Genomic DNA, 12,352 nt, shown 5'->3' on the forward strand with positions numbered 1-12,352 from the left:
TGTGGACTCTGGTCACCACCCATAGCATTTCTTCCTGCTGGGAAAGCTCTTGTGAAATATTTGTCAAGCACATAAAATGGGAAAAAGTGAAATATAGTAATTAAGATTTGTGTTCTATCGATTGCATAGCTAAGGTAATTTTTCATTACTAACATAAGATTTAATAAGTATAAGTAGTTAAAGATTCTGACTTGGCACTAGTCATTAGCATGTAATTGAACTAGTAAAAAAGATCAGTTAAAGCTGTGTTGATTACCACCTTATCTTTGAAACGCAATTAAAGACCTCAATCATTGCAACAAGATTTGATTGTGCAGCCTTTATTGGACATTGATCTTTCAGCAAAGTGCAGTAACATTTTCCATTAATTTACAGTAACAGTTTAACTGTGATACCCTAGACTGTTGACCCAGGTGAGATGTAATGCTAAGTACTTGTTTAGGTTAAGATGCCCCCAAACATCATTACCGTCTGAATGGTAAGTGCTGAAAAAAAGTAGATACCCGATCCACTAGCTTTAAGATAAGGTTTCTGTTATTCTGCATTAGCTTTTAAATGAACTGAAACCAGGATCCTTGTCTTTATGTCACCCAGCTCATTCAAACGTCATTCATTCTTTAATGAGTTATTTGATGAAGAATTATAGATGTTCTGTGATTGTTTTGAGTGAATATAAATGACACAAAATAAAATGTACGTTTAAAAAGAAATACATATGGCTTATAAGAATTAAAAATATTTCAATTTTTACTGGTCAATAATTAACAAAATATTAGTGACTAAATTATAACAATTTGTATAATTTGGTGTGTGAAGACATTAGCACTGAGAAACTAGGGATTTTTGTATTAGGAACTTCTTTCATGCTCCCAACTCTGTTACTGCATCTTCATGGTGGTTCACAACTTACATAGGAAATAACAATTTTGACTGGGAATTTCTTCCAATACAGGATAATTGATTTGTATAGAAATAACAATAGAAGAGATGCAAGATTTTATACTAAAAACACACCGTTGTTAAAAAATAGTTGTGCCTAGATTATTTTAAAGACAAAATCCCATTAAAGAAGTATAGACAGAAAAGCCCTTTGGTTGTTTCATTAATTAAGAAAATTCTTGATATACAGAAGGGTAGGAACCCTGCTTTCCATGTCAGACATAACCACATGTGCAGACACTCACACACAATGCTTTCAGTGTCTTCTCCTTTCTTCCTCTCACATTTAAAAATCCTTTTATTAATGAAGTCATATATATATATATATGTATATATACATATATACATACATATATATATGGAACAGAAGGATGAGGATTGCAAACAGATTTTCTGAAATAAAACTGACATTCAATTACAAGTATATTCATGATATATTTTAAGATATAAAGGTTTCTTGTTTTGTCCTCAAATTACAGGTGGAAAAAAACAAAGACTCAAAGGAGTAGAGTTAACAGCTTGAGGTCAAAAAGTAAGACAGCTCTGGTACTACTAAAAATAGAATCAATCTCTTGACATCCAGCCTTTATACTTTATCCCTTTTAGGCCACAATGCTTTGATGTAATATCCAACTTTAAAGAAAAAAACTTAAACCATTACTGTTCAATGGCAATCATTTTTCAGACTAAAAGGTTCATAAGACTTAATAAATCCAATGAATGATATTTTAATATTTGAACCATGCCCTTAGCCATCACTGAGTTCATCCTTCACCGTGATCAACTCTTTGAGAGCAAGAGGTCTATTGATTTTCATGTAATACAAGAAAATATTACATTTGCTTAATTGTTACACAGTGAGCACATCAGACAAGAAATCAAGGCTCTATTTAATGCTGCAAGCGGAGAATTACAGAGATCAATAGGGTAGTTTGTCAAAGATGTTCTCCGAGGAGACTTACCTATCACCATATGGACAAGAAGTCACACTGACTATAGCTATTGGAAAACAGGTAAGCAGAGTCAGCACTACAAATTATCAGAAATCAAACAGGCCGCTGTGAAAAGAAGTGCAACTCTACTGAAAAGCTGTATTTATAGTCTGGTAATTAAAAACCATTTTATCAGCCTTGTGTTGGGACCAAACCTTTACAACAAGTATTGACAAAACCAGCAGCAATGAATGAGCAGTATTTGACTTAAAACTTATGAGCTATAGTTATTTAACTTCGCCCATTACAGAGGAAATCAGTTCTAGCCTTCCTTGCAAAATGCTAATAGTCAGTTTTATTATTAATGAAGCTTAATGTAACACTATCTTCTTTGTGTAAGCCATTCATTTAACTAGTGTCAAGTATATTCTTCTGGACTAAATATGTTGGCATAAGTACTTCTTTGATTAAAGTATTACTTAGAATTGCTTTTAGACAAGTGAACACTACATATATTTGAAGAACAGTTCACTCTCTGTAGCTCATTTAAAATGACTACCTTTAATGAAGCCAGTTTGTATTACTTTGTGATTCTGGTGCTTTCACCTCAATCACTTCCTCATTCTCTACTGATTTGCCAGAAGCAAACATCCAAATGTTGGTTAGATAGAATTTTATATTTTGCTACAAAAAAGTGTAAATGTTATAGAGTATCAGCAACACATTAACATAAAATAATATATAATGTATGTTTGTAATTATGGGAAAGATCATAAATCTTAAACACCCATTGGTTTAGAAATTAAATAGTTCTACTTAGTTCTCCCTAAATTACTCCAAATTTCTGAAATTTACCATTCGTCTGGGTATTTTGTAACTACCCCCAAGGATAAATTTTGTTTAATGACTTTGCTTTCAAAAATGCAATTAAATTAATAAAATTCTAATGCAAAACTGCCATCAGGTCTTTAAAATTTCAGCCCACTTCCCATCGCCAATAAGTCTATGGATATGTACCATTTGAGCTAATTGCTTTTATAAACAGTTATCAAATTTATTTTTCTGAGTCTTGCTAGATTTTTATTGTTCTTACAGCTTTATCAGCATGCTATTTTAACTTTTAATAAGTCTTAATTTCATTTATCTTGATGCATTTACATTAACCAGTTATTATATTTTAAAAGGTAGTTGGTATTGGATTCTTTACGCAATGAGAAGTTTCAACATTATACCCAGACTTCTTATCCAGGTAAATGGCATTAAGAGCTTTAATACATTTCCATTGAAAATCCTGGCAGCAGAATAGTTTAGATTTCAGACTGCAATTAGAATTCTCATCAATTTTGGATTTGCCAATATTATATTATCTCCACCATATCCCCTAATATCCTCTACTACTTTTTCCAATGCTATGTAAAAGATTTTTTTTCCTCTTCCTTCTTTGTGTGGTGTCTGTATTTTCTCTTTGAAGAGAATTTGTTAATACCTAACTATAAAATCTATATATGTTATAATCATTTTTTATCTGTAGTTTAATCTAGTTCTAGGAAAAAATTGGTATAAGCTTCATGTGTTTCTAGTTCCCATTGACTAAAGGGAGTATGTAATATATAACAATGTGTGAAAAGCTTTGTCTCTTGAGAACAATGATTCATCTTAAAGAGCCAGACATCATAGAAAAAACAAAGTGTTTGCAAAAGTTTTATTTTAAAGGATCAAAAATAAATACTGCACATTCACATAAGAGAAAATCCACTAATATTTATGTTCTCCGATGCACACTTTCAATACATGGCACCTTCATCTTCTTTATTTAGAAAATAAACTGTTATTGGTCCATAACTGGTATGCACAGTCTCTGTGACTCTAGCAAATAACCAGGAGCCAAGTCCATATAATAAAGTTGGAATACCTAAAAAAACAAATGAGTATGTTATTTATGAACATCAATACTTATTAATCATGTACCCATATATTTGTCACGGTACAAATCACATAGCACTGTTTAGCAATGTCAACAAATTATAAACTTATAAAAATATGAGTAAATAGTGACTCTAAGATCTCAATTTCATTTATGTTTTTGGAACATGGTAACAACTGTGTGAGCCTAGAGATTTTTAAAACTATAGATATAGCTGGTATAAATTTTAATTCAAAGCACTTTATAAGCACTAATTCATTACCTCCAAGCAATTATGAAGTAATTTTATATTCTTTTTACAAATAAGCAAACAGAATATTCGTTAATTTAGGTGTAGATGCTCCTGGGTATTGCCCTTGAGCTTAAATTACTAGGTCAACTTTACTGTACTTTAAGCTAAACTGTAACACTGATGGCTAAAGTAACTTTTTTGTACAACTTAAAAGAAACTGGGTCAAACAGCTGTCTTCAAAACTAAGGCAAAATCTAACTAAGGAAATGTTTAGTATAATAACAGGCATGAGAAAGAAACAACCCATTAGTATTTTTATAAGTGACTGGGAAACAATCTTATTTAGACCTATTTGAAATAGGAAAACTAGACTCCAAAACGTTTCTTTCTTGGAATATTTCCATTTGATAAGATTTTGCTGTTATATTTATGATTAGTTGCCATCTGTGATACATGAAACTAAACATATATACTACCCTGAGATAGGGATTAAAGCTTTCATATGCATATGACACTATGGTGGACACAAAACAAACTTTCACAATTCCTATCTTTTTTAAGGTACTTATTTAGAATCACTGACCATTAACATATTAAAAACATATGTATAAAACCATAAGCACATCAATCAATAAGTATTCTATGATCTACACATTAATTTTATTGCTCCTGTGTAGGACTTGGACAGAAAATGACAATTTAAAAGAAGAGTTTTACATTTGGAAAATCGCTTTCTTTCTAATTAATAGGGAAATCAACACATCTCAGGACTAACCGTATTGCTAAATTTTTTTCTTATTTTTATGAAAGAGTATATTTGCTGTGTTATGCTCTTTTTGAGTGTATAAGTGCACTGAACTATTTTGTGCTTATTCCCTGAAGGTGCATTCCAGGCACTGTGATGCCAAAGATTAATCAGGAGAAACATCACTAGCTGGCAATGAGAAAAGGCAAAAATGCCCATACAGGCTGGCATCTCTCTATTTTTAGGAATATACTGGGTCACAGCTTGTCGCTATCACAGGGTTCCCTGGAACTTTAATGAAACCTTTTACAGTGTATTACCTTCTTTGCCTTAGTAATACCCAAAATAATCTCTAAATGCCCCAAGGGAATGTTACCAAAAAAATCTATAAAAACTAGCAACATAAAGCTATTTATAAATCATTTAACCAAAAAGGAAAAACAAAAAGGCAAATGGGGGACTGGACAAGAGAAAAACAAGAACAAGACAGGCAGAAGTGAGCACGGAGTATAGGGAGCAATAGAAATAAAAAATAAATTTAAAATATGATACCACTATTTCAAAAGCTGAAAATCAATGGAGGAAGACAAAACAGGCTCTAGAAACAATTATTAATTTTCTAAATATACTAACAGTAAAAAAAATACGCCTTTTAAACCAATTCTAAGGACATAAATTTAAAGAATAGCTAGTGACACTGAAAATTTTGTTTTACAGTATTTGTCACAGTTTTCAGTTAAATATTTGGTCAGTATTTTTTCAGCTAAAATGGAGGACTGATCAAAGATTACTAGCTTAATAACTACATTTTCTCCTATTAAGAAACAACTAAGAACCATTCATTACCAGTAATGCTGTTTGATAGGGGATGGAGTTGTGATGTAGGAGTCAGAAATTCTATATATTTTTCCCAGCTGTCTATTTAATGCAGCCAGGCTAATATAGTGTATGAGAAGATTTGCCACTGATATAATTTACACATTAAAAAAACAATTTTCTTTGTAGCACATATGCTTTCAAGTCTGTAAGATTCCATGAAAAATTAATTTTTTTCCAGAGAGTCTGAAACATATGAACGTGAAAGTCAGTTCTTTGCATAATAATTCATTTTGAGTCAGCTGAACAGTAGGTAAACCACTGTCAAATTAAGCACTTAAAAAAAATTAGAACTTTGTATCAAGTCTCTGATTACCCATTCATTCCAATGGTAAGTTGCTTTTCTTAAATCTCAATCTACTTCCCAGCAGGATTCCTAGACTGATAAACCATCAGTAAAATGTCAGCTTCCATTGAAGGAAAGGCGGAGGAGAAAGAGAACAAATGGTAAGAGAGAAATCTGTGTTATTTACAAAATGAATTACTCGGATAGTGTCTAATTTGGAAGGGAAGACGAATAAAATCCTGAGTATTTTTATTAATAGAATATGTACTTGATAATCCAGAAGGGCAATTGTACATCACAGAATAGGAAAGAATCCTATTATCTAGTTCACATTCCCTACCTTCCGACAAAAATACAAAGTAAACATTACCAAATTGGTGAATACACTACTCTAAAAAGTCCAGAAATAAATCCCCTGTATTAGTATAGCCAATTTGTATTAAAACATGTATGAACAGAAAGTTTTTCTTTTTGTTTAACTGAAACTCTTATTCCCATCTAAGCAGGATTTAAAAATTTTTTTAAAGACCACAAAGACCACTCAATCACTCTTTGGCCTTCAACATAAAAAAACAACTGCTGTTTCTTTCCTCAAAAGGTTTTACTTTTCTTTGTGAGAATAATCTAGGATCCTATTTTTCTTTGGATTTCTTTATCTAAAAGAGAGGCCCCTAATCATTAAGGTGTTCCTGAAGTATTAGGTTTTAAATGATGAAAACAAACAACAACAAAAAAAGGCATTTGGCTCATGTTATACTTTTCCTAACCTATTACTCTTTACATTTGGGAAGAATATTGTTTTCTGATTCTGAAAATGCTAAAATAAACTTTTTAAAAAACTTCTTCTTGAATCTAGTCATCACTCCAGTCTTTCCAAATAATTTTGAATTGAATTTTCTAAGTCACCTCACACTTTCAAATTTGTATCAACCTCAAAATTAGTGGGCACGCTCTATATAGTCCATCAGCCAAACAATAAGACATTTTTTTGAAGGATTACACATTGCTATATAATCTTCTCCTTATTGGACTGAACCCAGGACAGTCCCAGTGGAGCAATGGCTCAAAAACCCCATGACTGACATATGTGAATTATAAGCAAAACTATACATACCATATTTAAATTTAATGAACTATCAGATTATATAACACTAGTGCAGCTGCTTTAGCTTTAATTTTGATCTTAAAAACCTGGTTGCATAACATGATTCAGCTCCCATGTCTAGATTTTGAATTCCTGAAATCTGGATTAATTTGATATCAGCTATTAATAGGTTCAAAACATCTTGAGGCCTATTTTCCACTGACCTGTAAAAGATACCCCCATGTCAATATTCATGCCTCTTCTGTCATTAACCAGAAGAAAATAAACATCTAGCAAAAGTGAAAATACTCTTAGAATTACAATATTGCCATGAAAACCTAAAAATATTAAAGAGGCAGTTTTAAAAATATCTTTTAGGCTTAGCACCTGAGGAGGCTAAGATGACTGATGAAAATCTTTAGTGCTTTCAGTAGAATGAATTTGCTGGGATTTCATATAAAGAAAACAATACACTTAAACAGGTCGTTCCAGTTTTTGGAATAGGAACGCACGCACAAAGTGATGTTCATGAGAAAGAAACCTGCCATAAGACATTTTTAACTTCAGAACCACTTTCCAGTGGCTTACAGCCTCCTTACTGCCTAATGTATGAGTCTTCCCACTTAAGAGCGGCAGAAAGTGGATGGAATGTCCCCACCCCAGTGGTGATGCAGGGAGATCCCTCAGTACAGGTCTGTGGCTAAAGTCCACTTTGCGGGGGACGATTCAGTAGCATCAACTTAACCCTGATGAGCACCTACATGGTGGGGAATACAAAAGACCAGAGCCAAGGCCATTGCTAGATGGGTGCAGTGTGAGTGGGACGCGCAGGCAGTATCTGGGAAACCCCACAGCAAGGGAGAGAAGCGTGGCGAGGGCGTGCTCCCGGGCGAGCCAGCTCCGGGCCGAGGAAACTCCTCCCGAGCCAAGGAGCCAACGTGGTCTGACCTTGGGCCGGGGTCTCGGCCTCCGCGCGAGAACGTTTGTCAGCGTGCTTTGCAAACAGTTGGGCCATTGGTAGGACGTGCTTAACAGGCCCGGGCCACTCACCGAGGTTGACGACCTTGAGCGCCGTGAAGAACTGGTCCTGCCTGGCCAGGTCCTGCCAGGGGGCCTTGGAGCAGTGGTACTTGATGAAGGGGAAGCAGCCGGTGCGTAGGACGTGGTAGTTGGCGCCTTGCACCGGCCAGTTGAAGTGCGATAGGCCGAACTGGTCGTTGTGGACAGCGCTGTAGGGCACGCAGAAGGAGGTCCAGTGCGGCAGGCGCCGCTGCAGCAGGTGCTGTGTCAGCACCTCCGAGGCGCGGGGTTTGGGGCGGGAGGCGGCGCCCGAGTCCCAAGGCCGGCACAGCAGCAGCCGGAGCGCGGCCTCGTGGGCCCTTCTCAGGGCCTCCATGGCCGGCCTCCCCGCGTCCCCCGCCCCTCGGCCACCGTGGGGGCGCGCGCCGATGGGGGCGGAGCCGCGGGAGCGCGCGCGCTCGCTCCCCGGAGCGAGCGGCGGGGACGCCCAACGGGCTCCGTGCGGGTGCGCGAGAGCCCCCGGGGCGCGCCGGCGCGTGCGCACGAACGTCCCGTGGGCTCCAGGGGAGTGACGGGGGAGGGACGGGGCCAGCTCAGTGGTCGGCGGTGGGGTTGAGGATAAGTACCGCAAGGCGGTGGTTAAATCGTCACCTATGACCACATGTGGTCGTTAGTAACTCTGGGGTTGGGGAAGGGGGTCGGGAGGTTTTATCAGTTTGGATATGAAGAAAATTAAGGCTTAAAACAAATAACCAAGCTAGTGAATGACAGAGCTCACACCCAAGTCCTGGCTCAAGTGGAGTCCTTAAGTTGGCGTTGTTGAGGAAACACTTGAGAAGATGTGCTCAGAGAAGTGAGTTAAAAGCCAAGCCCCCAGATTTGCATTCGGTGATAGGGAGAATTATTATGTTTGGGTCTTCACTATCATGTTCACTGTTTAAAATAAGTCCCAGATATTTCAAAAAAAGTTTGTTTTTCAAAAAGTCGCGTGTCTCTTCATGCGATGCCCAGATGCGTACCACCAACTTCTCTCCTCTTAGCCTGGTGCATGCCAGACCGGGAGTGTTTTAGTTATAAACCTTTATAATCCTCAGTCATCCATTATCAATCTATTACTTTAGGAAAACCTTTTCTCAAACTTTGCAGCCTCTTCAGGTAACTTGTATTCACCTGCTTTCTAAAGCATTTCCTCTTATTTTTGTAAACTCATCTTGTTTGGAGAAACTCATCTTGTTTTAAGAAAGGAAAAAAACTATTAAAGCGTAATAGTCAATATATACTGATAACAACAGATGAATACAAGTCCCGTTGACTTCTGTAATTACAAGAGGTGCTCAAAGTGGTTACCATCTGCATTCAGACACTTGGATTACGGTGAACTATTGCTTGAGCAACATTGACCAAAGTGTCCACTTGTATGCATCTTTTGGCACCCCCGTGTGTATATATATATATGTGTCTGTGTGTGTGTGTGTGTGTGTATGTAAATATATATATATGTGTGTGTGTATGTATATATATGTATATATATATACATATGCCAAAAAAAATGTATACACATTTTAAGAAAGGAAAAAACTATTAAAATTACACTGATGGAAACCACTTTGAGCACCTCTTGTAATTGCAGAAGTCAAACGTGACTTGTATTCAGCTTTGTTGTTGGTATATATTGAATATTACAACTTTAATAGTTTTTTCCTTTCTTAAAAATGTGTATACATTTTTTGGCACCCTTTGTATATAAGATGTGTCTGTAAAGCACTGTAGGTAAATGAGATAATTATATGTAAGCACCATGTAACAATTATTATGATGTTAAAACTCAAGGGGAATGGAGGGCAGTGTGGCTAATTCTTACATTCTCCAGTTTTTATTGATGCATTCAACAAACAATGATTGAGCACCCCTACCACGTGCCAAATCTTGAGGGAGCTGTAGTCATGCAAACAGTTTGAGCTTTACCTTATAGGATTCCCTGTTAGATAGTAACTTTAAAAGGATTGTAGGTGGAGGCATGATGTGGTTAGATTGGCATAGAAGTGACTGGAAGGTGGGTAAGGCACGAGTCAGGTAGATGATTCAGTATTTGACTTTCATTTTAAAATGCACTGGAGTCCTTTTTCAAATAAAATCTGTCACAGAACCTCAACATATAAAGTAGATGAAAACTTGTGTTTGATTACTAAACAATAAGTTCAAATTTTTTATAAGTTCAAATTTTTAACATTCACTGTATAGGCAAATAAAAAACAAAACAGTGAGGTTGGTATGTTGTTGTCTTCGGGGTTGGTTTCCTTTTTGTTTCGTTTTTAGCCAAGAAGGAATTTATTGGAAGGAAATTGAGTAGCTAAAATAATAAATAGGAAGTCTGCAGAACCAACCTCAGAAAATGCATTTTCTGGCCTCACTGCCACTGGACTCTCGACCCTGCTGTTTTATGCTTGGAAATTTTGAAGTTGAGGGTTACGGAAACAGTTGCATTTATATCAGCCTCGGGAAAGTTAATTTCTTCTTCTTCTGTTTTGGTTGTATACTATCAAGAAAATCCTGATCCCTCCAGAGAAGTAGAAACAAGTGAGAATAGTTTTCAAATGATTCACCTGGCAATGCGCTTCAGTTACAAAGATGGCAGGAGGAGATTAATTCTGAGATCAACACTGAAATGACTAAACCTCAAATCAATGTGTGGGCAGTGTTGCAATATGTTAAATTTTGGCATTGTATCTCTTTTGGCAATATCATAATCTATTTTTAAAAAAATGAAATTTGAATCAAACATTTGTGAAGCCTCTGAAGTATGTCTCAGAAACCTTAGGTTCTGTGGCATATCAGGTAAAAACCACTGATCAAGAGAAGCAGAGGTTTAGATAGGTTTCACGGCATTCTCTCATGAAAGCTTGGGAAAAGGGTTAGGGAATTGAAGGATTTCTGTTGGAAGATGCTCTCTTGGCAAAACTTTATCAGTGATGAGGGTTTCCCTAAGCCTAGGCTCTTTGATCTCCCTCTGTTTTGTAAGATAGGAAATTTCTCCAAAGAGAGCTGATAGATGGTGGACCACACCCAGGTATTTAAGAGTGAATGAATGAAATATTACCCTAAACTAAAGATAAAGAGCTAGAGAAGATGACTTCTAGATATCTCTCCTGACATTAAGATCATATGGTACCACTTCCATAATAGAAATAACATGATTTCTCAAAAAACGCAAAATTTAGATCAGATGCTTGATTTTCTTTTCAGTTCTAATTCTTTATGACCATGAAACAAGGAGTCTTAGAAGCTGGTATTCAAAAGCCTAAGTCAATGTTTAAAAAACAATGTGTCCAATAATTAAGGATTAAATACATGAATACTTAGTTTTCCACAAAGTGTGTAGAAATGGCATTCCCCTTAGAAGGAACCCCTTAAAATAACTGTAAAGAGTGATACTGTGTACACCACTTAGCATGTGCGTGGCTATATCATGCTGCTCCTTAGAAAGAAGGTATTTAGCCTTCTTGTTTTTTTGTTTTAAAGGCACCCAAGACATTGTAGATGTTCAGGATATGTTAAAAATGATTTCTACAAAATTGATAAATTAGAATATATTAAAATTAAAACTTATTGTTCATTGAAAGTCACGATTAAGAGAGTGAAAAGGTAATCCACAGAATGGGAGAAGTGTTTGCAATACATATTAATATATCTGACAAAACATTTGAATCTGGAACAAATTATTAAAAAAAGGCAATCCAGTAGAAAAGTGGACAAAATATTTGAATGGACTCTTCACAAAAGAGAACATCCAGATGTCCAATAAACATGTGAAAAAGTGCTTAATTTCAATTATCGTCCAAGAAATGGACATTAAAACCACAGTGTAATACCATTACACACCCACCAGAGACAGTAAAGTAGAAAAGATGGAAAGTACTAAGTGTTGGCGAGAATATGCAGCAATTAGAACTTTTATACACTGCAGGCAACCACTTTGGAAAAATTTTGGATAGTATACATGACAGTTGAATATACAAGTATACCTCATAGCTTTGTGCTTCACGTTATTGCACTTCACAGATGTTGTGTTTTTTACACATTGATGGCAAGACCCTCCACCAGCAAAAAGATTGTGACTCGCTTTATTGTGGTGGTCTGGAACCGAACCTGCAGTATCTCTGAGGTGTGCCTGTGTGTATACCTTATGACCCAACCCTCTCACTCCTAGGTATATATTTATGTTTGTGTGTTTACAATGCCATAGACTCGGTGGCTCAGCAACAGAAATTTATTTCTAACAATTCTGGAGCCTGGAAAGTCCAAGATCTGGATAGC

The 12,352-nt window shown here is 36.1% G+C and overlaps 1 protein-coding gene across 1 annotated transcript; it reads right to left on the reverse strand.

Annotated features, from left to right (window-relative positions):
* Positions 1-319: 319 nt before the first annotated feature.
* On the reverse strand, positions 320-8,491 carry C6H15orf61 (chromosome 6 C15orf61 homolog). Its single transcript, XM_033107031.1, has 2 exons — positions 8,069-8,491; positions 320-3,783 (listed from the first exon to the last, which is right to left on the reverse strand). The coding sequence occupies exons 1-2, from the start codon at positions 8,412-8,414 to the stop codon at positions 3,656-3,658; spliced, it is 474 nt and encodes a 157-aa protein (XP_032962922.1). The 5' UTR covers positions 8,415-8,491; the 3' UTR covers positions 320-3,655.
* Positions 8,492-12,352: the final 3,861 nt, after the last annotated feature.

The sequence above is a fragment of the Rhinolophus ferrumequinum genome, chromosome 6 (genome assembly GCF_004115265.2).
Source record: "Rhinolophus ferrumequinum isolate MPI-CBG mRhiFer1 chromosome 6, mRhiFer1_v1.p, whole genome shotgun sequence".
Lineage (NCBI taxonomy): Eukaryota > Metazoa > Chordata > Mammalia > Chiroptera > Rhinolophidae > Rhinolophus > Rhinolophus ferrumequinum.

Excerpts from the sequence above, each read along its gene's own strand:
- C6H15orf61 (XM_033107031.1), bottom strand. The coding sequence starts at position 8,414 with ATGGAGGCCCTGAGAAGGGCCCACGAGGCCGCGCTCCGGCTGCTGCTG. Across the intron at positions 3,784-8,068 it reads GCTCAAGGTCGTCAACCTCG|GTATTCCAACTTTATTATAT; the intron begins GTGAGTGGCCCG and ends TTGTTTTTTTAG.